Source organism: Solea solea, chromosome 5 (assembly GCF_958295425.1).
Source record: "Solea solea chromosome 5, fSolSol10.1, whole genome shotgun sequence".
NCBI lineage: Eukaryota > Metazoa > Chordata > Actinopteri > Pleuronectiformes > Soleidae > Solea > Solea solea.
In genome coordinates this window covers 9,852,612-9,879,901 of record NC_081138.1, presented here as the reverse complement: position 1 = coordinate 9,879,901, position 27,290 = coordinate 9,852,612, and the positions used below count along the sequence as shown (strand labels likewise).

General features: G+C 42.0%; 1 protein-coding gene across 8 annotated transcripts in view; it reads right to left on the bottom strand.

The window, feature by feature from the left end:
• nav2a (neuron navigator 2a) overlaps window positions 1–27,290 on the bottom strand; it is a 188,713-nt gene that overhangs the window by 20,127 nt on the left and 141,296 nt on the right. For all 8 annotated transcript variants that reach the window (XM_058628877.1, XM_058628878.1, XM_058628873.1 and 5 more), the window contains 10 exons: window positions 25,309–26,533; window positions 23,999–24,108; window positions 23,786–23,912; window positions 22,195–22,617; window positions 16,867–16,989; window positions 6,666–6,795; window positions 4,013–4,331; window positions 2,842–3,553; window positions 1,287–1,506; window positions 527–813 (listed from right to left, as the gene is read on the bottom strand). In XM_058628877.1, coding sequence (XP_058484860.1) covers window positions 527–813; window positions 1,287–1,506; window positions 2,842–3,553; window positions 4,013–4,331; window positions 6,666–6,795; window positions 16,867–16,989; window positions 22,195–22,617; window positions 23,786–23,912; window positions 23,999–24,108; window positions 25,309–26,533 — 3,676 coding nt within the window. The remainder of the gene's footprint in view (window positions 1–526; window positions 814–1,286; window positions 1,507–2,841; window positions 3,554–4,012; window positions 4,332–6,665; window positions 6,796–16,866; window positions 16,990–22,194; window positions 22,618–23,785; window positions 23,913–23,998; window positions 24,109–25,308; window positions 26,534–27,290) is intronic.

The window sequence follows — 27,290 nt, the reverse complement described above, 5'->3', positions numbered from 1 at the left end:
AGGATGATGCCATAGCTCAGAACTTTAACTCCGAATGCTATTAAGTTTCCTCTGAGACATTCCTGTCACATTACAGAGAGTCAACCTGTCAGCTACAATGACCGCAATTACTGTATAACAGACCGAAGACACCATGGGATTTTGTTTCTGTGCTTGAGCACAGACAGAATGGCACACAAGAAGGGACACCTCACCATGACCAATGCTCTGTGCATCATCTCAATTCTGGAATCGTTAACATAAGGAAAATATAAATATCAACAAAACACGACTTTTCTTTTCATTTGTTGAGTGCAAAGACATTACTACAAATACTTTTTTGCCAAACTACAAAAACCCTAACCCAAGTTGTGCAAGTTGTAGTAATAATTATCTCTAGTTACTGAACCCTAACAGTGAAGTGAAGACCAGTATGATTATTAAAAGTGCACAAGTGTGTTTTTCATGCAACTTCACACGTCACACAAACAGACTGAGTTAAGCTTCTGGACCGATCCCTGTGAATGTTGTGTGTCTGACTCCTTACCTCTCAGACATGCCAGTCTTGACGCTGCTGGTGCGGCCCAGTGCGGACAGCATGTCCTCCCTGTGGGTCCCATGGCCGCCGCCTCCTCCAGCACTGCCAAGGCTCATGTCGATGGACTCGCTGCTGGTATGCATGCTGCTGACGGACGGGTAGCCCATGCTGCCAGTCCCACCATGCCCACCCAGCGTGCCCTCCCTGCTCTGGGCAGAGGAGCCGCTGAAGGTGGTGCCCCATGTCAGGCTGTTTGAGGGGCCAGTAGAGGAGTAAACTGAGCCAGGACTGGAGGCCTGTGTGTGGGTAGAGAGAGAGAATGTTGATTCTAGAGCTCCAATATGAATCATCATTTTTGAAGGTGAATGGGCTCTTTGACGATGATTGGAATCGTTTCCTATTTTCTGGCTTTAAAAATTATATATAATATATATATATATATATATATATATACACATATATATATATATATATATATATATATATATATATACACATATATATATATATATATATATATATACATATATATATATTTATGTATATATATGAACCAAATTGAATCTCCTGGTTTGACAACTGTGTTAATTGACAACTGACCACAAACTTTTCTGAAGACAGTTTTATTACTATTACAAATACTAATATCATTTAGTTTACTGTATTATTAATAGATTGTTACCTTGGAGAATAAGAGAGCATTAATTGTCCACAGGTTATTAACAATCTGTGTTCTCAATATAACGCTCACATTCAAACACTCACTCACCTGCTCGCTGCCCAGAGTCCCGGTCCCTGATCCCAGTGCTCTTCCTCCAAACAGGGGGCTGCTGGTCTCACTGTCCCCACCACCCAGTCCTCCATCAGGGGACTCAGACACTGTGGCCACATGGTTCATGGTAGCATGAGGGTTGGAGATAACAGTGGAGTTCTTCATGTTTTCAGCTGTGGTGACTGGAGCCTGTTTACTGGTCTTCCCACCAAACAACCTGTTACACAAAAAGAGGGTATGTAATCACAAATTGGTGACCATATCTTTAATAGAATATTATTAATCCCCTTAGGGAAAGTCCTCTGCATTTGAGCCATCCTACCACACTGCGCCCAGGGAGCATTGGGGGTTAGGTACCCCAGCCCTTTTTGGCCGAGTGGGGATTTGAACCGGCAACCCTCCGGTTACAAGCCTCATTCCCCTTTCCACTTGTCCACGGGCTGTCCGTATATATATATATATATAATGACATATAATATATATATATATATATATATATATATATATATATATATATATATATATATATATATCTATCATATCATATCATCAAGTAAATGTTATAGTTTATATTAATATTTCATATGAATTTTATTTACCTTTAAGATAGATGTACATGATCACAGTTATAACTCATTCATTGGTGTCTATAAATGCTCTGCATCAAAGTACAGTATGTTATTGTTTGCTCTTCATGATACAAAAACAGTGGCAGACCACACACACACACACACACACACACACACACACACACACAGAGAGAAAGAGCTCTCTCATGGTTCTTTGCTAATCCTGACACATGAGTTAAATGATAGGCTGTGATGACTGTAGCTGTGGTGGGCGATAATGGCAGCACAAGGCCTCTTTGAAGAGTTATCACTCCCTCACATTAATGAGGGCAGAGCACTGAGGTAAGACCCAGCTCCCATTACCCTGCACCACACCCTCCCCCCTGCACTGCCAAGGCTGAGGCTTGGCAGCTGATCAGCCAAGCTCAAGGCCTGCATTCATAATAGCCTGACTTAACCTCAGTGTGTGTGTATAACAGGCCCACACGTGTGATCCTTACTCACCGCTGCTTATTATTTACTGTGCCTGTATGATTACTGTCTTTTCAAATGGTTAGTAAAGTCCCATCAGTGAAGTCATGCCCATGCAAGAGAGCCCCCACTCAGCATGGCTCATCGTCTGGCCGTCACTATGTCTGCAAGATTAGTATTCTGTGTGTGTATGCGTTCATGCACGTGTACTTGTATTTGTTACCTCTTTAGGACTGTTTCTGGCATGAACACTGATCCTGCCAGGACCAGTAGTCCACAAAACATGGTCCTAATGAAGCAGAACTTCATTTCTGAGGAATTGGTTAAGTTCGGGGCTATGATATAAATTGTGGTTAGGTTAAGGTCAGGGTGAGACATAAATTGTTAATGTTCAGGATAACACTTTGTTTAGGCTGTCCAAATGAATGCAAGTCAAGACAATGTCCCAAGAAGAATAGCTGCACAGATCCATGTGTGTATGAGTGTGTATACAGGTGGGTATGAGTGCTCACCTGCGTAATGTAGGTGAAGAGACCTGCTGTCTTCCTGTCAGAGGACCAGTGGCTGCTCCTCCACTCCTCAGCGTGTCAATCTCAGAGACGCCTTTCTCACGATCTGTCTGATTGGCCAACAGTCCTCCTGCGATGTTGGCCTTGGCGAAGCTTATTGAGTTTTTACCGTGTGGCGTGATCGAGAGTACGGCAGCCTCGATGCTGCTGGTGGAAGAGCGGTTTCCATTGCGCGCAGCAGCTCCTGAGCGGCTCGGCCTCGGCAGGCTGCGGTACTGCAGAGTGGAGCGAGCGCTCATGGGAAGGAAGCTGTCATCATGGTGACCCAGTGCTGACCCTGCGTCCAGCCCGCCAGCTTTTAGGCCTCCTGCCAGTGAGCGGGTTGCAGATTTGGGCATCTTCCCCAAGGTGGCTGAACCACTTGTGATGGTGGCACCGCTGGCTGTAACCATGGTAACCATTCCGGTGCCCTGCTTCTTGAAACCAAAAGTGCTAGTCGGGGCACGGGAGGTGAGTGTGTGTGTGTGAGTGTGAGTGTGGGGGTCAGAGACAGTGTGTGTGAGGGCGTTTGTTGTAGATGTGTGGCTGTTAGAGGCTGAATGTTTTTTTGTCTCATCGCCACTGCTGCGCCCGGCGTCTGAGGGCGAGCGGTGAAGGCAGTTAGGTCGAGGAGAAACGCGTCCTTTTTCTGACACCTTGACATCATCTGTTTTACCTGCAGGACACAAGTAAGAAGACATCAGCGGTGTTAAGTTTCTAGACTACGATACTTAACACGTATACTTCAATCACAATGAGCATTTTTGGGTTTAGGCACCAACTACTTATAATATAATAATAATCGTTATTTGTAGATTACTTTTCACCATAGCAAACAAATGTACTCCAGTGTGTTTTATATGCTTTTTTATATATATACACAGTATGTCAATCATTTTATTATAAATCAAAAAGGAATTTAAATTAATTTAAAAACAATCCAAAACAAGGCTCCACAACAGACTGGATGTTAAAAACCCACTGCATCTGTCACTCATACACATAGTTGACCACATTGTTTCCAGAAAACAGACTCAGAGCTCACATGATGGAACAACTGGAATAGATAACTTCTGTATATCCGCAATGATTAAGAAATGAGTTTTCTATTCATAGTGGCAGGTGTCTATCTTACCTGAACTGTGGGTTTTGTGGTTGATGGAGCTTGTTGAGCCTGTGCTACTGGTGCTTTTAGTGCGTGGAGATGTCACCCCCACTTGTGTGCTCATGCCTCTCCTCCAAGATCCTGTGTGAGACACAGAGGGGGTCTTCCTCCCTGAGCCGCCCTTGTCAGACTCATCAGAGATGTCAGAGGGGTTCCGGTGGCTCCACTTGGAGCCCGGCTCCATCTTAACCCCACTGTCTGACCCGCAGTCTGGCCTTTTCACCTCGTCTCCTGACCACGCCTGGTGCAACGCCGTGGAGGCCGAGTGCTTCTCTGCATCTGTCACAGGCTGAGAACACACACACAGACCTTCTGTCAGATTTATTACTGCTGAGGAAAGCGTCTTTTATGAGACACTGCCAAGTGTCTCTACACTCCACTCCATTTATGACCACAGCCATCATGCTGGGTAATCCTACCAGCAGTCCATTCCACCGTCACCTGAGACATTTGTTTAGAATCTGTTTGACCACATTATGGCCCGTGCAGAAAGAGTTCTCCTGGTTACGTGAAACATAAGGGAAGAATTCTCACTTTGTTGAGCAGCTCTTGTTTGTAAGGAAGAGCCTTGAACTTGAAGGAAATGAAAGGATTCAATTCATCACTTCTCTGCATTAGAAATAGGAAAGCTTTTTAAATATTTTCCCTCTAAAGATGTGTTCTCAACAGCGAGTCTATTAAAAGCAACAAGAATCATATTAAAAAGTTTCAGATGTATATTCACAACTTCAAAGGAGCAGGAAAAAGTTAGGCACACTCTGACTCCACAAGTGTTTTCCTTAAATATAAATGATAATACTGTAGATGATGTTTTGGCCCTCGGGCCATGAAATGGCGTCATCTCACCTGATGCTCTATTATTTACTTTATACATGTTCCAGGATTTTACCAGGGCAGAATTTGAGACTTTAATATTTCTCTTGAAACTTAAGATAACACGGAAAAGTGCCTGAGCAGATTCCCTGCAGCTGATTCAATTTAATTTGAGACTATACAGAGTATAAAAATAGAAATAGAAAAATAGAAATTCTTAAAACCAATAACATACTGAAGTGCTGAAAATGTAGTGTTGCACTTAGTAAAGGTTTTGTTGTTCACAGCCAGTTTACCAGAGCCTTTATTTAACACAGTAAATTACAGCTGTTAAAGGGATGACAGCTGCTTTTAAGTTAATTCCACAGTTGCCAAGGCAACAGAACAAAAATGTAGCGAGTATAGCCAAGGTGTGTTCCAGAGGAGAGATGAGGCAGACATTATCAACCACCTCTGTGTCAGAGCTACTGTACTGAGAGAAATACTTGTTTGTGTTCTACTTTTCTTCTTCAGCACCTTGCCCTGTAGACAAATAATGGTCACATGACAACTGGCTCCACATCAGCCGCTATTCAGTCTATTTCAGTGTGTGAATGTGTGTGTGAGTCACAGTATTAGCAGCTCAGCCATCGCCTTCCTGAACTGTACTGTGGCTCCTCATCAGCTGTAGCTCTGTGAGTTCACAGCTGTGCCAACCAGACATATAGTATCACATTCTTCACTGAGAGCAGAGGAATGCTGGGACATGACTGCATTTAAGGAGGAAAGAGCATGACAAATGCTGTTGTACCAGTGTCGGCTGTCTGCATATTGTTTATATTTCTTAAATAATTTGTCTAATTAACTTTTAAAAAAATGATCTTGTTTTAATTTTTAAACACTGACACACCTAAAATGACATTGGTTGTACACTGGGACAACTCATGCTGCCTTGAATGGTACTTGTGATCACTACTTTATTGAGTTGTATTAAGACAACACTCAACACAGGAGAATTGTATTTTGCTTTGTGACCTGATTTGCATTTGAATGTGTTGTTTAGGAATGTGGACAACAGCATCACATAATAATAAAACATTATATGGATTCACTAGCTATATTTACATGGACACAAGTCATTGGAATAAAAATATGTCATGTAAACATGCCAATCCGAAAACTCTGATGCTATACACCCATTCAGACATTTAATTCCAAACAGGAGGGCTGCTATATGATGATCATCATTAGGATCGGTGAATCCCATCATGACTTCCTGGTTTGGTGCTATCACATGTCTGATCCACATAAATGGGATGTTTTTCTGTTTTATTTCCTATCCAAAAACATATATGAAAGTCACAGACGCACAGGAAGAAAAATGAGATGTAAAGTGGACAGTTAAGGGATGAGCAGAGCTGTGTAGTGTTTGTTTACTACAGAAGCCTCTTCTTCTGCTTCTACTTCTGGAGGATTAGTCAACACTGTACACGTTTAAAAAGTACATTCCAACTGTTGAATGCTGCACACCACAATTGCATCATCTAATTTTGCGTCCAAATGTAAACATAACAAATGTTGTCTGAATGAAAGAGTAACCATAAATTAACACTTATGTCTGCAAGGAAACATCTTTTAGTGATTATTTGATTGTTCTAGTAACTAACATCAGATTGTTCTGCATTGTGTTTGCAAACAAAGGTAGACCTGCAGGTTGTCATTACATCTGAATGATTGATTTTACTCTGAACTTACCTGGAACACATTAATCTAACATATGCCACAGCCAAAAAAACTTGGAATGCATGTTTATGTGTGTGTTAAGTCATACCTGTGTGTTGCGGCCCTTGCGCTGTGCTGCGGGCGTGTTGGTGTAGGAGGAGATGGAGGAGCTGGTATTGATGTCATCTGTGTCAACGTTGTCGCTGATGCCACTGCTCACAGAGCTGCTGTCATCCCAGCTGCACACACACACACACACACACACACACACACACACACAGAAGCTCAATTCAATCGTGAAACACTGAATCATCCAAAATGAAGAGAATGCAGAATGTCCTCATGGGTCTTGTTTGATTCCTCTTTGAGATCCAGCAGCCAGTCTGTATGGAGCCTAAGAACACAGCAGTAAGCTGTGACATAACATCCAATTTTTTCCTTGATTTAGATTTGCTGTTGAGTGCAGATGACAGCGCATCTATACAGCTTATTGCATGTGTCTATTTATAACCAAATGTTGTACAAACATCTTTATATAAACACGTATCTGCATTGCTTTATTTCTTATGAGTATTCCTTTGAATGAAAAAATAAGACTTGATCCATTAATTACAGCATTAAATGAAAATAAAACCATGAATAACAAACAACAAATATGGATTCAGCATCTCTGGCTGCCCGATGGTTTCTTTTCTTTATTCCTCTGTCTAAGCTGACTCACACACACATGTGTGCACACACACACAAACACACACAGGATGAATGGGGTTGTCTATCATATGAACAAAGGCTCGATGGAGGGGTGACATCATGATGTGTTTGTGTGTCTGTGAGTTGTTAAACAGATCCAGCTGAACAGAGCAAACACAATGGGAGTCGACGCAGGACTTGTGTGAGTGTCCGTGCACGTGTGTGTGTGTGTGTGTGTGTGTGTGTGCGTGTGTGCGTGTGTGTCTGCTGGGAGACTGTGGGGAACAGGAAGCTTGGCCAGTTGGCAAACATCATTCTGAAAGGGCCAGAGGGAGGTTGACGGTGATGGCCAATGCACAAGAACACACACACATGCACACATGCACACACACTATAATCACCATATAACCAGTGGGTCTGCATATTGTTGCATTATCCTAAACTGAAGAGATAAAATACTGATTATTAAATTAAAATAAGTTTCCTTTTTAGTCCGAGCATTCTGAGCATTTCAAGTCAAATATATATGCTGCTTTTTGTGCAACCTGACAAACAGAGACAGAAAGGAAGTGTATTCACCGGCAGAATAAATCAAAGAGCAGCAGAACAGAGACACAAACAGAGCTTCAGAGATGAAAGCATCTGTGGAGCAGACAAGCTGAGAGGTGCTGGGAGATTCAAAGTGACCAAAACCATCACAGCTCATCTGTACACCCACAGGGGAAAGTCACACACACACACACACACACGCAGATAAATCAAAGTCATCATTAAGGTCAAAGTTTCCTTTACACACACACACACACACACACACATGCATTACATGCGTGCGCAGACACACACACACACACACACATCTACCTGGTCAGGGTCCCGGGGTTGCCGTGGGAACCAGAGCATTGTGAGAAAATGCTAAGCTGGACAGAAAGCTTCATGACTCCATGCCACCGAGTGAGTTCACACAGCCAACTATCTTTCCCACTTCCAGTCTGCTCCTCTCTCTCTCTCTCTCTCTCTCTCTCTCTCTCTCTCCCTCTGTTCACAATGTCTCTCCCCCTCCCTCCCAGTCCCCTCTCTCTCTCTTACCCTGGCAGTCTTCCTAGATCAAGCTCCTTTGTCACTGCCTGCACTGACGCTTCATCCCTAGGGCACGTTTGGTCTCTCTGTGGACTAACAGACACAGATACTGGGGGGGAGTGAAGGACCTGCCCTGGTGCTGGTAACATGAGCCTCCCCTGGGACTGTTAACCACTTCACTGCTGCAGCCTCACCATTACAGAGCACATTGACACACACACACATCAACACCACAAAAAAGCCACTTCAGCCTAACAACAATCAAAGAGCGACACAAGTCAAAGCCACATGGTCATAGACTCCCTGAAACTTGAGGACGATCCACCACTATTGCCTACTGTATGTGGGTGTGCATGTGTGTTTCCCAGCTACAGTTTATGTGTCTGTGTGTCTGTGTGTCTGTGTGCAAGCCTACAGTTTCCCAGACAGATCCACCCATACTAACTGACAAGCCAGTGCTAATTAGAGATCAGCTTAACCAGCATGGCCCAGCCCACAGCCTCCTGCTGGCAACGCTACCCACCAGTTAACGACCACTGAGACATTCATGGCCAATCACAGGAGATGGCGACATTAACCACAGGCTGCACCCAAGAGGAAGTGGTGCCAATCGTAGGCCGTAGAATTTGGCATCTAATGGACTTTGACTCTGAAGAACAGAGAGGGTCAGTGCGCCCAAATCATACAACACAAAAAAAACATTTCCACCAAGTGGTACAGTGGCTCAGTTCAATATGTTATGTACTTTTTGAATTTCTATTGTCAAACATTGAGATAGGGGCCAAATGAACTGATCCACGCTGAACCAGTTTTTGTCACCCTTTCATTGGGGTACCGAGCACAGTGGCCTGACCCTAAAAAGTGGAGCTATACACACACTGCAGTCTATTGATTGGTTGATGAGGCCACTTCTGTGAAATTGGCAGTGTCATTTCTGTGTAGCCAGCAAACAAAGCTAGTCTTCTAGTGATAAACAGCCACATGCCAAGAAGAAACAAACACAAAATGTCAATCTTTTTATTCTGTCACATTCTTCTTTGTGGAATTTATTGGCAACTAACATTATGTCACACTGTTATGACGTCAAGCTTTTTATGTCGCCTTCCGGCCCACACAATCCACGACGGAAATTCAAACTGGATTAGAATGTACCGTTCCAGAACGTACATTACAACAATTACAACAAACAATCATTATAAAGCCACACTGATGGTGGTGGTTTTGGGTGAAGTGATCCTTTTAAAAACCAGGTGTTTGTAGTTAAAACTGTAAATGTGTAGAGAGGACAGCTGTAAATGAGAAAAGTGACCCAAATCAAGACCTTCCACACAGAAAACTCTTGCCAGGTTGCTATATAGAGCTTTCCGCTTTCCCAAAGGGGTCAGAGATCAGAGGCCGAACCCCAAACTTTCCTTTAAGAGAACAGCAGTGGGGGTTGCAAACGAACCAATGGAAAAAAGATCTGGCCAGTGGGTCAGCCAATAAGAGTGTCTGGTCGTGTCCTGTGAACGAGGCTGCAGTTGTGTTTGTTTAACTGTACTTATGTGCTTCCCTGGGGACTGTGGTCCGTTGGTCTGTCGGTTCAGTTCAGTTCTGCAGTACTTGAACTCCCCTCCTGAAAACCCCCATTCCACTCTGTCCCACAGAATTATACATACAGACCAGTGGCCATAACAAGCTGTGAAGCAGAAGTAAGGGGATTTCCTGTGTTTGGGGGCAACTACTGATCCGCACACTGCCTCTGGATCATATAACCCCAAACCTCTGTCTCTGTCCGCACAGACAGACAGACAGACAGACCGACAGTGGGGGAGAAAGACTTTGGCTTATAGTCCTCAGGGAAAGGGGCGTGGCCAGAAATGACATCATGCCAAAGTTGACAGGTAAGGTCCAAAGTATATTCTACAGAGTCAACATGAAAAGAGAGGAGACAAACAGTGACTTGCATGAGGAAATGTGGTTTGCATGAGCATGAAACAACAACAGTTTTCACTCCAGAGCAAAACTTCATCTTTAATTATCTGACATTCTATTGTGATAATTATCGATATCCACCTATTTGAAACTTTATTATGATAACGTTGTAAGTCATCGTCATGTTATCAAGTTTCTTCTTAGCAACTTCCAGAAAGAATTAAACCAATTTAAATACACAGACGTTTAGATGCAAACGTTAATGACATATATAACAGAAGTTCTGCGTAGTATTTGCAGACACAAAATAAAAAAAGGAGATTAGGCTACAAAGAATGCAGCGTTTACTGTAACGCAAAGTACTTGCAGCTGCTTTAATTACAGTATGATATCATTATTGGATCATTACTCTACTAATACAATACAATGCAATGTTGTTACAATAATAATATTCTCATGAACTTTTTATTTTCCACAACAGAAAAAAGCTTCTGCTTCTAAAATACTTTCTTTTTTGTGACATGTAAACTAGGCTTTGGGATGGGACCAGGCACATTCCGGGCCAAAGCCCAGGAGTTGTGTGGTACAAAAATGACACAGCTGTCCCTGCAGTGACGAGAAATGACAGAACTGGATCGAACAACATGTTCAGGAATGTGTCTCTTTCTCTCTTGTCTCTCTGTCGGTCTCCCGAGTCTTGTCTCATTGTCTCCTGCCTTAGGAAAACTATTTATCAAAGCATTTAGATCCTCAGACTCTTTTCGCTCTGTCTCTATGTTTGATGTGTAAACACACACTCCCTCAGACTCAACCAGCTGACCCAGATATGTGCTGAAAAGACACTGATGTCTTCAAACACGTGACATGCATCACTAAGCACAGACACACAACTGCAGCAAGAAGTTCATTTGTCGAGTGCTGTGAAAAAGGTGGAATTCCACGTGTGTGTGTAGACATGCTGCTTAAACACACACTGCATAAAGGCGACCATATTGTCACCTAAATGTTAGATTGAAACTAAGGACTGCCTCTTTACCGGGATACCGGGGCTAAATAACAAAAACTGTTTTGTTGGGATGCACCTAGAAATCAAAAGCAAGCTGTTGCAGGAATCTGTTCACTTTCATGCTCATGTGGTTTGAATCCTTCTGGAAAAGTATCTCCAGATGACAGAAAATAATTCACTTTAAAGAAAGTAATTTACCCTCTTAACTTTTTGTAGTCTGTTGTCTGTTTTTTTTTTTTTTAGCTCCATTGCTTTCCCTTGAACTTTGTATATATTGTGCAAACATGTCACGTAAACTAAGAAATAAAATGATACAGTCAGACTAACATGACTGTAATATAAACTTGTGTGGAAATCACAAAGACACAAAATATGTCAATAATGGGTACAAATCTGATCAGTTTTACAACATTATGATCAACGTAAACCTCATGTTGGTATAACAGAATAAACTGACATCATACACTTAACAATCTTATTATGGATATGCGGAATAAGGTTTTTTTTTCAACATTAAAGCTACTGAAGGCTAAATAAAAAAGAAAAAGTGAATTAGAGGGTTACAAAATTAGAAAGTAAACTATTTCCTTGACCCCCCCCCCCCCCCCACTGGAAATGTCAGTCAGTGGAAGTATGGGGATTAGGACTTACCCTTTGCTGACTGCTTCATAAATCACACAGTGTAGATGAATCTAAGTCCAACACGCTCTCTCCATCTACTGTTTCCTCCTGGTAGACCAGTTCAGATTACAGACTACAGCGAGCCTCCCCATGCTTTTTCTGTCTCTCTGTAGGTGATCTCGTAAGTAAATCTCTCTGTGTTTACATGAGTAGCAAAATAAATATAAAAACAGACAAAGAGAACTGGGGTTCTTAGAGCTGCGATGTTTGAGAAGGTGTGGGAGAAAAACTCTTTTTTTTTACCTGAGTAAAGCTCCACCCTCTTTAGTATGTGTGAGTGTGTAGCATGGATGGTGTGTAGGCTGTGAGCCTTGGGCAGAGAAGGTGTGCTTGTTAAGAGCTCGAAGGCCTAAACAGTATCCATGGAAACTGAAACATCATTTTTTTTGTCTCTTTTAGGAATCTTAGTGTTTCAAAACAAATAAAATAAAACAATTTCTCTGTGCTTAAAGCACTGGCTACACATTTGAAGAATAAAATAATAAAAAGAATAATAAGATGGAGGTTTTTGCAGTGGGAGTAGAAGAGCATTCTGTAGCATGTACAGTACGTGTGTGGGAGCATCATCAACTACAACAGCCTTCATGGAATAGCCACAGTGTGTGGGTCAGACTGCTCCAGCATGACTGAGGCGCACACACACACACACACACACACACACACGTGCACACCACCACACACAGCTTAAACATGTCTGGGATGCATTTATGGGGTTTAGTATCAAAGATGTGTGAGAATATGTAGAAAAGTGGTTGTTTAAATAGTGTGTGTGTGCAGAAGATAAGGAGAGTGCAGACAGAGGATAGAAGTATTGCAGACCAAATGTTCCTCTTCTTATATATATACTGTATATATATATATATATATACTGTATATATATATATATATATATATATATATATATATATATATATATATATATATATATATATATATATACTGTATATATATATGAATATGTTAGCATGCTACCATGTTATCTATGGTAGATCCTTCACAAGGTAAAATACATTTTCCTCTGTGATCAGTGAATACACATGATTTACAAGATTCATATAAGGAAATTAAACAGAGCTTTTAAATGTACAGTTACTGTAAAGGTTTATTCATAAATCATATTCCAATTATGTAAAGTGATAATTGGACAAAAAAGGACAACCACAGACAGTTTAGGTGTGTTCATCACTTACTCTGGTGCCAGAGATCCTAGTAACCCAACACTAACTGAGCTTGCACCATTCTGTCCATCATTAACCAAACACTTCTGGCATTCAAAGAGTGGAGCAGAGCAACAGCTGTGGTCAGCACTGACAGGTTAATGCTCTCTGAGGAGGGACAAGGAACAGTACGAGTACAACCAGGCAAATGAAGATGAAGCTGTGTCTGTGTGATTATCATACAAATAGACAACAGGACGACTGGTCTGTGAAACAAAAGAAACAGGGAAGACGCTCAGCCTGTGATTATTGTTGCAGTAAGAGCCTGAGGGCAATCTACAACATTCACCATGCTGAAGCAGGAGAGCAGGTGGAGGTGGGGTTACAGAGGACAGACATACACACAGACAGGTAGAGGGCAAGACAGGTGGAGTGCCAGGTGTTGTTGGTAGCAAAGGAGAGCTGAAGAAGGAAGGTGAACCTCTCTCTTTCACCCCAAGGGCAAACAGGGATCCTGCTCAAGTCCAGACAGAAAAAAATAACATGCTGGAGCTTGGGGCATTAAACAGTGTGTGTGTGTGTGTGCTTCTGTGTGTGTGTGTGTGCATGTGTGTGTTAAAAGCCTCTTTAAGTGTAAGTGTGAGTGGTACAAGATGTTCTGCAGTGGAAGAAAAAAAAACCCTGAGAGGAAAAAAGATATTAAATCAAAAAGGCTTCTTAACTGACATCAACAGCTGAAAAATATGTGGATATTGGAAGAAACAAAATGACTAAAGGTATAGGAGTGATGAGTGATTCTATTCTCCTGTGTTAAAGGTTTTTGGACAGAGATCAGTATTATACTACTATGAATTATAGGGTTAGTATCATTCTACCCCTAAATGCGACGTAAAGGTAGTATTTTCCATATACAGGGTTAGGTAGTAAAAGACAGGGTTAGGTAGTAAATATAAACAAAATATTAAAAAGGTGGTATAGTTAGGGACCGAACCATTGTCGACCGCGCTCCGGTGCAGCGCTCTCGCCACTGAGCCGACTGCCGGTGCCGACATCAGCGAAGCCACTAAATACGGCGTCTAAGGCGGAAGTGGTTGCTGTTATGTATACAACCGCTAGGGGCGCATGTTTTGAAAACGTAAACATAGGTCGTAATTCCTGCATACGACCTATATGTACGTTTTATTGGAGGACAGTCTCTTTTAGGCCATTGTTTCAGGTGCCAAAAAGATATATATGAAAAAAGATATCTATGAAGTATGATCCAAATGTATCCACGGGTTTGAGTTCAACAGATGCCAAAAGACAAAAAGCAGTAGTCAACAGCTCAGACCATCTCAAGTGATGCTGTTGGAAGTTGTAGATGAGTGGAATAGACCATTGACAGAATGTTTTGACCAACCTGCACCTCGTTATGCTGATTTATATTCTTTTTTTTCTCAAGTGAAAGCATCAGTCATCAGTCTGAACACTAAGTGATTTGTGTTGTGCTGTCCTCTCTCTTATTATTGTCAAGTTCTCATTTGAAATGATATCTTCAATGCTTAAACACAAAGGGGAGGTGCTGGGGTTTCTCTGACACTCACAGCTACAGCAGTTTCACACCACAAAGACATTTCCTTTGTCTGCTCTAACAAAGAGAATTCAAATCACAGGTCGGACCATTATGGATTGCTTCCTCTTTCTCCTGCCACAAAGATAAATGATAGGGATGAGCATACTTACACACACACACACACACACACACACACTTAGCGTTTTTTGTCTCAGCCTCACAGATCCTGTTGTCTCATGACTTCTTTTGCACAATTGTACTGCTTTACATAAATGTGGCAGTTTGGTTTTAGCAACTGCGATAAGATAAAGTATATTTTGAATGGCTTCATGTTGCATAGATAAGCTGCTCAACCAGTTCTTTTTTCCTTTTTCCCTTCTTTTTGTATGCTTCTCATTAGTCCAGGTTTGATCTGTTCTGGAGGGCTTTAGCTTTAAGACTGAAAGGTTGTTGGAAACAGTCCAGCCTTTTGAAGATTGTGACCCCCCTCATCCAGAGGTCATGGGGTTTTTGCCCCATTTCTATTGTGACACCCAACACCTTTCCCCGCCCCCACTTCTTCCAGTCTGCATCTATAAACATAACATAAAAAGCATTTAAACTCTAGCAGGTTTATAGGTGAGCTGCACACCCAGTGAGCATACATGGACCGCACACACCCTTAAAGCTGCAACACTCATGAATTACAATTATGTTGAAAACAAAGGGAAATGTGTTCACCACTATATCACCTATAGTTTGGGTTTATTATGCTAATGCATTTATTTCATCTGCTGCTTGCCCAGCTCTCCTAATGAATCCCGAACTAAAAGCAGTAAGTACATTTATCAGAGATCCCTTTAGGAGAAGTGGTTATGAGAAAGAAGAAGAAGTCACTTCTTGCACTCTTTATTTTAAAACTCCATCCTTGCCCTTCTTTCTTCTTAAGAAAGTGGAAAAAAAACTGAAGATCAAGAAAGACAAAAAGGAAAGTTTCTGCAGAAACATGAGCTGCCTACTTTTACAATTAAACCTCAGAGGGAAACATGAAAGCTCAAAATCAAGGATAAATACCAAAGCAAAAGGAGAAGTCCCCCACTGTTTATCATTTAATTTGCTTCCACTTTCTTTTGGTCGCTGTGCTCTCTAATCAAAACAAGGTAAAGGAAAAAGGAGAAGTGAGAGGAAAGAAGGAATCTTGGAAGCATGGAAGGAGAGGAGGAAAGGGAGTGAAAAGGGAAAGATGAAAGGTGAGGAGAAGGACAGGAGAAGGTTTGTGTTTAGCTCCATCTGTGAGTGTGTGTGTGTGTACGTGCAAATCCAGCAAAAAAGCAAAGGTCATAAGTCTGAAAGACAGGAAATGAGCCACACCTGAGGAGCAAATGAAACTACTACAGCATATCTGTCCATAGAAGACATCAATTAAAACTGTGAAGTTAATGTTTAGACTTTTAAAATTTCTAAAGCAAAAGTAAATAGTTAATGTATTTGATAGTTTTATCTCTATCGTCCCCATGAACAGGACAAACTGTGCAGCATCTCAGTGAAATCATTCTGGCAGAAGCAAGTGCATCTAAAGACTGGTTTGCATGTTTTATGCTTCTCCCTTTACTATATTTTAAGGAGTCAAGATGATCTTCTGCACCCACATGTAGAAATCATACAAGTACAAGTGACTTGGTCTAAATTGACCATAGGTGTGAATGTGAGAGTGAATGGTTGTTTGTCTCTGTGTGTGTGTGTGTGTGTGGCCCAGCGATGGACTGGCCAACTGTCCCGGGTGTACCTCGCCTATCGCCCTATGAGAATGGCACATCACCCCCCTCGATAAAGTGGTAGATAATGGATAAATGGATCTTTACTTCTAAGTTTGATAAAATCAGGAGAACATATTACCTAACTATATGTACTCACAGTATGCACAAACTTACACAACCGGCTGTGCCACATATGAACAAACACAGTGTGTTTACTTGGCATATTAAGGGATGTACAAATACCTTCTGCACCTTGTGTATTTAAAAGATTTGCCAATTGAAAATATGTGGCAGCAAAAAAAAGGTCTTAAAATTCACTCACTAGTTTCTGGTTTACTGTCAGAAGATGTAGTAGTTGCCCGTTACTTATTTCTATCACAGAGAATATAGATGCAGCAAATCTGAGCATGGTCCAGTTTACTTTCAGTTGGAATCAATATACAAACACAATCATCTTTTTTCAAACTAAAAGAAAAATAATTGTTATTCAAACCTACCTGTCAGCATCCCCCTGTCCAGACGATGTGTTTCGGTGGAGTGTCTCTCGAACAGCAGCCATGCTGTCAGGCAGGCGGTTCAGACGACGTGTATACAGACCCAAACCTCCGTCAGTCATGTACCTGCAAAGCACACCAAAAATTATGATACACTGCACTCACAATGTAAAATGCATCTAAGATACACCATTAAAAGGCTCAGAGTGGATGATTTGCAGTTGTGCAAGGCCAAGTTTGGCTAGAGTTTACTTCCTTTCAGAGCTGCTTTTGTTGTATACAAAGTAGTGAAAGACCACATCCATCTAGTTTTCCAGCTGAGGCATAGATCTCATCAATCAAGCTGAAATGTCTGGTGAAAAGCACCCACACAGACACTGAAGACAACAAAATATCTAACTGAAGACATACTCGCTCATGAGGCTAGTGGAAAACAACAGCCGTCTTTGAGAATGGCGGCAGCTTAGGAGACACAGCATGAGCCTGTCCTTTCTTCTGACACAAATGATCGGCATCAACACTGTGTCTGACTTGTCATACAGGCTGGGATATTATGATCGACCAACAACATGAATATCAAGAGAAGCAAACACATCACGAAGCATACAAGTGCAGGGTGAACATGGTCATTCAGTCACATTTGTTACTGTAAAGTGACTTGATTTATTGGCTGACCGTTACAGTCTGAAGCTGATGCTGAGGCCCTCAGCACTAACACAAACATTCAAGCTAAAAAAAAGCCAGTGGAGGAGATTCCTGATGGAACTAAATATTGACTCATTTAGCCCAGGTGTAATTTAACGACATGCTACTGATTCAATGTTGAGGCTGGGTCATTTAAATGATGAATGCTTCCTGTGTGGGACTAATGATGAGTCTGTTTTTGCAGTTAAGTGAGTAGCAAAATAAGCAGAGCAAGTGGCTGAACCGCTAAAACAGTGTTCCATGTTATCTATATGTGGCCCTTAGCAAACGGGAATTAAACATTCACCACATGCATTTATTCCTACACATGTGAGTGTAGACAAAGCTCCTTTGTGTAACATGTAGTCAAACAGAATCAACATGTAGGCCGTGACACAGAGATTTAACGGCTAAAAGTCAGCAGAGAGCAAACCTGTACAAAATGTGCAAAAACCCCTTTGCTTCTTTTCTGGCCAATGTGGGTCAACAAAACAAGCAGAAAACACACCATGTTGATACATTACAGCTTTCTACTATCATTACTGCATATTTATGGATCTGGTACAGAACAGCATGGCATTCATTTGGATCATATCTAAGCTCAACTGATTCATTTGCAGTACAATATTTCCGCCCCGTTTAGCTCTGGTTTATTTATTATTTATTATTATTATATTATTTATTATTGGATATCTAATTTCTTCAACAAACAAGATTGATTGGGTGTGCAGGCTGAAAAACCAAAACAATGAGCTAAAAGAGGCAAAAAAAAAAGAACTGCAGCACTGTTTTGCAGACAAGCTACAACAGGCAATTATGTAGCATTTTTGCTCAATAGATTACTTTGAACACCTGATGTTGCACTTTCTCACCAGAACATGAATAAGTGGATACTCTGTCAGGTGATGTGTTTGCTAATCTTCCCAAGAGTCCAAACTAGAAGTGCTTGCTTTTGACAGTTTAACTCAAGGTTAAAAATTGCATGCGTGGGGGTATTTTCAGTCATCACTCAAATTAAAACTTGTTTCGCTGGGTTAGTAAACTGTCATTTTGCAGATTCCACACAGATCACAGACAATGCGGACAGCAATGAAAATGCAGGGATCCTCTGACACATGTCCTTTATGGGAGGAACCCATTATATTAAGCAAAGTCACCTTGAAGATGACCAGGCATCCTCTCTCTTTAACATGCACACACCTAGCTTTAAGCTGTGTGGAGGATCAGACACAAAATGTGTTCACACAACCACATACACACATCAGCACACATGCACGCTCACACACTAATGAGAAACTGATTCTCCCTGTCCTCCTGTTTCTGATGCCTGTTAACCTGTAACCTTCTGCAGGAGAAACGAGTCCAAACAAGACAGTTTATGAGCTGAAAATTGAGCAGCAGCACAAAGTTTACACAGTCATGCAACTGATGGAAGCAAGAATTCTTCAATACATGAAACTGCAAATATATTTGACTAGCATATGTGTGCACTGTGGAACTGACAGGAGGAACATGACAAAAAACAGAGCAAAAACAATGACTCAACAGTGACATACCTCTCTGCCTTAAACATGGAAACACAGATAGTCCAAAACAAAGTAAACAAGTCCAGGTGAGGGCTGATCTCTGTTGATTAAAATCTCCAAAGCAAAGGTTTCCTTTTTCAGCTACTCTCATTTATCACATCTGGACCTGTGAGAGATATCTACACTTTCATGGGTAATAACACCAGGTGAGAGGGTGTTTGAGCATGGTGATATCAGACGTGTACTCAGTGAACTTGCAGTGTATAGATCATGCGTCCATGTGAAGCCTGAATGTGTGTGTGTGTGTGTGTCTGGTGCTCTGTGGGAGCTCAGTGTTGTTAAGCAGCCTCACTCAGCTCCACATACTTATATCTCCTGACTGGAGGTTGGGTTTGTCAGTGAAAGCTGGAGGTGGAGGGAAGGGAAGGAAAGGAGTAAAGGAGGGAGTGAAAGAGGAAAGGGGGCAACATAAGCTAAGAAGGTTGAGGGGTGGAATGGGGGTGGGTCACTTTTCTATGTGGGTCAGCGAAGTCTAAGGAAAAACAGAGGAGGCAGTTAAAACCTCAACAGATAATTCATACGCATGTGGTTTGAACAAACACACAAACGAAAACAGTATTGAGCCTACCTATTATTGATTGACCATAAAATGTCAGAGATTATTCAATATGTCAAATGAGTGCTGGCTCACTCCCAAGTTATAAGAACTTTAATTTGTGGTCATTCTATTTTTTATTACAGAACAATAGGGACAATAAAAAAAAGAGTCTTATGAGCACCACAGGTTAAACTAGGTTAGACATACGCCATAAGAGTTAAACTGAGATAGTTGACTGCTTTATTCAAATACCAGCTCCTCCTCTCTGAGTAAACATCCCGCCTCAGTGTGGAAGAACCAGTTAGTGGATGCTAACAGGCCTGTGAAAGGGCCAACTGCTCAATGGCCTGAGGATTTAAGGAAGAGGGGGAGGTAATCAGTCTGTGTCTGTTTTAAATGGTTAACCCACAGGGCGACTCCACCCACTGTGCACACACCAACATGCCTGCACACACACTCAAATATCCTCATATGTATAAACATGAATACCCACAACACACCAAAATGCACCTGCATTCCCCCACAAACACACGGCGACCTTCAAATAAATAAAAACACTTGTCAATCATCCATCACTTGGGATCACATACAGTAGGTAAGAGAATTAGATCAAACATGTCCAGACTCTAACAGGTCCCTGTCATCCACTATTAAGAGCATTTCAATCTAACACAATCTACAATCCACAAACCATTTGAGTAATTTATCAAGCAAAAATGTACATGTTTACGGCTGTTTGTTAAATGTCAGGATGTATTGCTATTCTTTGCTTCATACCAGTGTATATTAATCCATGTTTCAGGCTTTGGTCAAACAAACATTTTATGGCATTACTTTGAGCTCTGGAAAACTGCGACTGGCCTTTTTCACAGTTTCTTACATCTCAAGTAAAGGATTAAACTGTTATTAAATCTATTATCTAAACATGTCAGCTATCAGAGCATCAGAAAATCCTAATAAAATACATTTTGTTCTGTCTTGTCTCTGACCCAGGCAGGATATTAAGTGGCTCTGCTCACCTGTTCACATCACTCACATGTCCAGGTGTATCTGTGACTTGGTCTTTGTCTGCTTAACAGACCTTTTAAGTACCTCAAGAACACTTAGATCCCTTGACTTGTAAAGCTGCCCCAGGGCTGGTGAATCAGTACAATTGCATCAGGGCCAGAGGAAGTAATTCCCACTCCAGAGAGAGAGGGAGAGAGAAGGAGAGAGAGAGAGAGAGAGAGGGGGGGAGGGAGAGAGAGAGAGAGAGAGAGGGAGAGAGAGAGAGAGAGGGAGGGAGAGAGAGGGAGGGAGGGAGAGAGAGAGAGAGAGAGAGAGAGAGAGAGAGAGAGAGGGATAGAGAGAGGGAGGGAGGGAGAGAGAAGGAGAGAGAGAGAAAGAAAGAGAGAGAGAGAAAGAGAGAGAGAGAGATGCATGTTTTTCTATGACTTTCTGAGCTGACCACAAAGGATCTGTTCTACATTTCTTTCATCCATTTCCAGACCATGCTATCTCTTTCTCTGACATTTTGATGCCATCTCGGGCAAGTTGGTGCCGATTACAGCTTTATCTGATAACAATGATGACAACAGAAGTTTAAATTGCACTGTGTGATAGCCAAAATATGCAAGGGGCCTGTTAGAACATGGACAATGGATTTGAGCAAGCAAATAAACAGGTTATCAGCATATCAGTGCTTCTGCATCTGCAGACACTGAGAGATCAGATACTTGTGGGATCTATACAGAATGAAAGTTGCTTAGGCTACTGAAGCTAAACTGAGGGATGTCACCCAACATTTGGTCTGTGAGGAAGGAACACTACTGCCCTCTACTGATTTCACATGAAAGTGGATGGTTGGTTGTCTCTATGTGGACCTGTCCAGGGTGTACCCCGCTTTCACCCTGTGTCAGCTGGGATTGGCACCAGCGCCCCACACAACCCTCATGTGAAGGATAAAGCGGTAGAAGAAGGATGGATGGATGGAATATGGAATCTCAAAGTGTGTTTACATTGGATCAAAGTAACACAGGTCATATTACAGAGGAGCAAATATAAAATAAATAAATAATAAAAATAAAAGAATAAATAAAAGTAGTGTGTAAAATGTATCAACATCATGTTGTATAAGTTGCAGCTGAATATATCCCTCATCTCACCTCAGTTAGCATCAAAACTCAAAGGATGTTATGTTTGTTCATTGCGGACTCTTGTAAAAACATGGTGGTCCAACTAAAAACAACAATTTATACAATCAGATGATTGTATAAACGTAATTTCTTCCAAAACAAACATCATTTCACATACATTTTACACACTGGACCTTTAAGTAGCAAGTTTGCTGAATGTCTCTCATGTCTTTTTTTGTTACATGTAAACAGCTCATTTCTAGGGCCACAATTAAATATAGCTAATTTGTCTTTAATCAATAAAGTTATATTGCTTTTTGATAGTTAGTTTAATAAGATTGAAAACATTATACAGTATTAATCACAAGTTCTCTGAGCTGAAGGTGAACCTCCAGTGTAATCCACTTACCCACTGGGGACATCATCAGTGCGAGCAGCATTCTTGCTCAACACGTCTCCATCGCTCATGTATCCAGTGACCTCCATGGCGATTCCTTCAAGGTCGATGTCCTCCCCAGCTCTGTCTCCAATGTCCATGCTACAAAGTGCCCCCCCTCTGCCGGCCAGCTGCCGCCGAAGGTGCCCGGGGTACAGGTACCGTCCTCCCTGGCTGCCAACCGCTCGTCCACTGTAGCCGTTCCCCATCGAGGGGGCGTCGCCTGCCTGCAAACGAGGGCTGGACTGGCCGAGTCGCCATGAAGACAAGGAGGGTCGGGAAGAAGTGAGGCTGAGGATGCTCCGACCCCCACTGCTGTTGTTGCTGCCATTACCACTACTGCCACCACTGCTGATGTCTGTGGTGACGCTGCCGTCAAAGGTGGTTTCCAAGGTGCTGATTAGAGAGAACGCAGAGGTGATATAAGGTTACATAAGGTTTTATTCAAAACTTAGTTTGAATAGTAGTTGTTAGAGTAGTGGAAAAAACCTCGAAGCTTCTGAGAAAATAAAGTAACTCTAAATTCTGAATACAACCGTGAACTAATTTAGTGGCTGGCTCAATGACACAATTAAATATTAGCCTGTAGAATTAAAGAATTATTTTATCATGCTTTTGACAACTTATCAAAGCTAGACCATTTGTTTCTTTTATTTTGGCTGCAGTATTTTCCAAAAATCGGATTTTTTAATATAGTAAATAAAACTAGCAGACTGTGTATGAAAAGTGTAAACGAACAATATGAGAGATTCAACCAAAAACTGAATCATAGGAAAAAACCCTTACAACAGACCCTCAACTGAAGCTGACCAGCTGGGTCAGTGTTGAGACTGACGACCATAGCTGAGGTCAAAAGTCTGTGCAAGGGAACACGATTAGAGCTAAACCTGAATCGACAACAACAACATGAAAGATATGCACTGCGATCAAAGTGGAATCAAGCCAAAGGACAATGAGACGGCAACAAGAGGGAATAGTTGTTAACCTAAACAGTCAAAGCCTACTGACTAGTCACTGATTCACATCCCACCAGTTAGCCTGATTTAGCCTGTTTACCACTCAGCCATTGTAAGGCTTCACACTTTGATGAACAGTAGAGCTCTGTTTTATACTGGGATGTGCTTCAAACCCTTCTTTGTGAACAGTGCTGACTCAACAGGATGATCAGAATATCCTTCAAAAAACACTTAAGATGATTACCAGATTTTTTTAGCTGGTTAATTACCATATTCTCAATTTACTATTTCTTCCAAGATGATCTTTATAAGACTGTGAAGTGTACATATCTTGTGCTATGTATACTGAATATTTTCCTCTTACTATCATTTTTATATCTTGAATGATATTGAACAGCTACTGCATATTATCAATACAATCAATATGGTATCAATCGCATATTCAAGATTTTGATAAAAAAAATATACAAATTAAAAGAAACTTCTTCTTCTTCCAAAGGTGTATTTAATGAATGCTTACCTCAAACAACCATCTATGAACAAGCATTACTGACACAGAGTCTCTGAGTGGATTCAACTTTGTAGAAAATGAATACATTTTATTTTACCTGTGTGTGACCTGAGTTCCTCGCAGGCTGGACATGGTGTCTTCCAGGTTTTGCCGCAGGTCTGCTATGTTTTTGACAGTTCGTAACCGCCTCGTCTCTGGGTCTTCACCTGAGTTAACACCCCCCCCTGCCAAACAACAAACAAAGTCAGAAATATTTAACAGAATCATTAGATTAAAGTTAGCTCCTTTATATTGTAACTGATTTGCATACCTGAAAGGTCGTCGATGGAGGGCTGGCTGGTCTTGGTAAAGGAAACGTCTCCACCTCTTCCTCCTGAGCCGGACTCAGTGTTCCCGCTTCCCTCCCCTTCTGTTTGGGATCTGGGGAAATATTGTAAGTGATCACAGTGCTAAAAGAATCGATTCAAAATGATTGTACATTTAGAGGGAAACAAATTGTTAGCAAATTGTCACGAAAGACCAATAAACCTGATTAAGAATTAAATCCGCTGTGCTTCAAGTCTTGTGACCAGGGTCCAAAATGAGCTGAGCTAAGCCCCAAATGCCAGTAAAGTTTATCTTTGAAGGATAAAATCAATACAGTTCAGCCGCTGCACTGGCTGGTACCTTTTGGAGTTGATATTGACATTGAATGCGTTGGAAATGCTGCTTTTGGTCTTTGCTTGATCCCAGACTTTGGCCACAGTTAAATGCTGTGCCCACAGACTGCCTCTCGCACCACTCTTGTTGAGTGGTGCGCTTGACATTGTAGCTTATTAGTCTTTTGCAGGTGAGAGAATAATTTGATGAGATTTGCTGTTTCTGACAGGCAGAGGAGGTATATCCTGTAGGTAATGATGAGGTGTGGTGGTTAGCAACAGGTCAGAATGTACAGAAGGGGAAAGGGCAGAGATGCAGGAAGTGTCTTGAGGCTAATGAGTGGTTGTTAGAAAAGAGTCCCTGAGAGGCAGAGGGAGCTCCTTCCTTATCACACTGGGATGAGGACAGAGGTCAGAGGCACACTGCATCCACACATATTTGCCCAGACTCTGAGAACAGTCAGGCAAATAACACACTCTGCACTTAAACACAAACAAACACAGATGTGACATTCCTAGCTAACAAGTCACAGATGACTTTCACATTCTGTATTTTCAGATGCCGCCAGAGAATAAATCATAATGTGATGACTGAATAAATGTTTTCACATGACTTTGACTCGTACACAGTCAAACACACAATATATGGTCTACAGAGTTATAGAGGGCTTAAGTGGTTGCTAAAAACTTAGGTTGTTATGAACAACTTACCTTAAACAACAAACAACATGTTTTGTCTTTTACACACACTCACATGTGTTATATCTCTTGCAATACAGTGCATTTAAATCTGATCTGGATATTCATCTAAATGTCCATGGGTTTGCATGATCTTCATTCTGTTAAATTTGTTTTTGTTCTTTTTGATATTAGTATGTTTATGACTATTTGCACATCTGTCTGGTACTGCTGCATTTGTGTGACATATGCAGGTGAAACGAAAGCTAAAATAGTAGTAGAATAGTGGAGTGAGTAAACTCACCTGTACATGAAAGGTGCGACGGTGGCCATGTTGGGGTGGCTGTGGTGCTGTTGAGTCTGAGGTAGCTGCACACTGACTGTGTTACTGGCTGTGCTCTGTGTGGTGCCGCCTCCTGCTGGGGTAGTGCTGGTCTTGCCCTCTGTGGAGGCCAGGCTGGAGGTAGAGCTAGAGTGTCTGCTGTCCCTGTCTCTGTCCAGAGGTCCGCGGTGCATGGCGAGGCCCCCTCCTAACCGCATGCTCCGAGGCCTCTCCCCTGACTCCTTCACTGAGGAAGCCTTACCCCCAACTCCTGGGGCTTTGCCTCCTGGCTTTGGTATTCCACTCTGTGCAGGTGTGGAATTCTCCTTTTTGACCGCTTTACCCCCCTTGGGAATGAAACTGGCAATTTTAGATGCCCTTTTGTTCAAGCTCTCTGTGTCTACAGCAACAGGTGATACTTCCTCCTTCATGTCATCTCCCCTGAGCTCTGTCCTGTCGGGGACTGAGATGCGTTTTCCCACCTCTTTCCCTCTTTCCTTCTCTTTGCCCTTGTCCTTGTCTTTCTCTGGGCCTTTTACAGAGCCCTTCTTAGCAGTTAGAGCTCTGCTAAAAGTGCGCTGGGCAATGCCCCTCAGGGCGATTTTGGGGCTGCTGGCAGTTATGGAGACAGTGTTACCTGCTGAGGGAGTTGCTCCAGATGCTAACACATTGCTGGTTCCATTCATTCCTGGCCTGACATTACCATCGACCTCTTCCAGTGAATCAGTGTTGGAGGCAGTCTCCACTCTGTCCACCTGCCCTGCTCCATGCAGCCTAGCTGGGGCAGTGTTGTCAGTCTGGGCACCAACTCCATTGGAGGAGGTGGAAGATTTGGAGCCACCTTTACTGTTGAAGAGCCTAAGCTTCTCCAGCATTGACTTCTGCGTGACAACCTTGGGAGGAGCTTCAGTTGCTGCTGCAGCTTTACAGAAAGTATCTTTCTCCTGCTTGATGGTCTGCAGGGCAGATGTGGAGGTGCTGGTGGAGGAGTGAGGAGTCGAGGTGTGCTTGGAGCTCATTGACTTGCTCCTCCATGGCTTGCTGTTGCTATTTGGCTGGGGAATGGCTGTGGATGAGGAGGAGGATATCGGAGGAATCAGGGTGGAGGTAGCAGTGGGGATGCTGGCGGATGAGTTGACAGTCACCGCAGACGACAGAGCATGCTCAGTCATCACTGAAGGCTGTGTGGTCATATCCTCTGAGGAATCTGCACCAGAAGAAAAAAAGACATTTTACTATGCAATGATTTACGATCAGTGTTGTTTTTGGCAGCCATTCTAGATTTAGTCTTAGTTTTAGTCTTTTGGACTAAAACGCTGAATAGTTTTAGTCATTTCTATATGTGATAGTTTTAGTCATATTTTAGTCATTTCTATATGTGATAGTTTTAGTCATATTTTAGTCATTTCTATATGTGATAGTTTTAGTCATATTTTAGTCATTTCTATATGTGATGGTTTTAGTCTACGAAAACTCAAAAAAGTTTTAGTCAGTTTTAGTTTTTTGTACAAGTATAGTCTTTTAACAAATCCATTTAGGTCAATAAGTATTGGAGATTACTGTTGGGCAGAAACCCTAACCCTTTAATCTCCATATTTCCACTTTTCAACATTTTTTTTCATGAATTGATGCCGACTTCATCATACAACAGTGTCACACATAAGTTTGACATGAAATTTCTTCCACCGGTGGTGCGCCACGGCCGACTCTAAATCGGCGTGGAAGAGCTTGTGGCGAAGGTGGTTTACAGCGAACCCCCGCCCAGACGCGCCCAATAAGCAGAAATGTCGTGCACTCTGAACGTCTGACAAACCACACACTGACATTTATGTCCATTCTTGTCTCGTCAACGAAAATTCACACACGTCTCATCATGTTTTCGTCGTCAAACATGAAATGTTCGTCTCGTTATCGTCATGAAAAAAAGGGGCGTCAACAAAATAATTTCATCATCGTTGATGAAA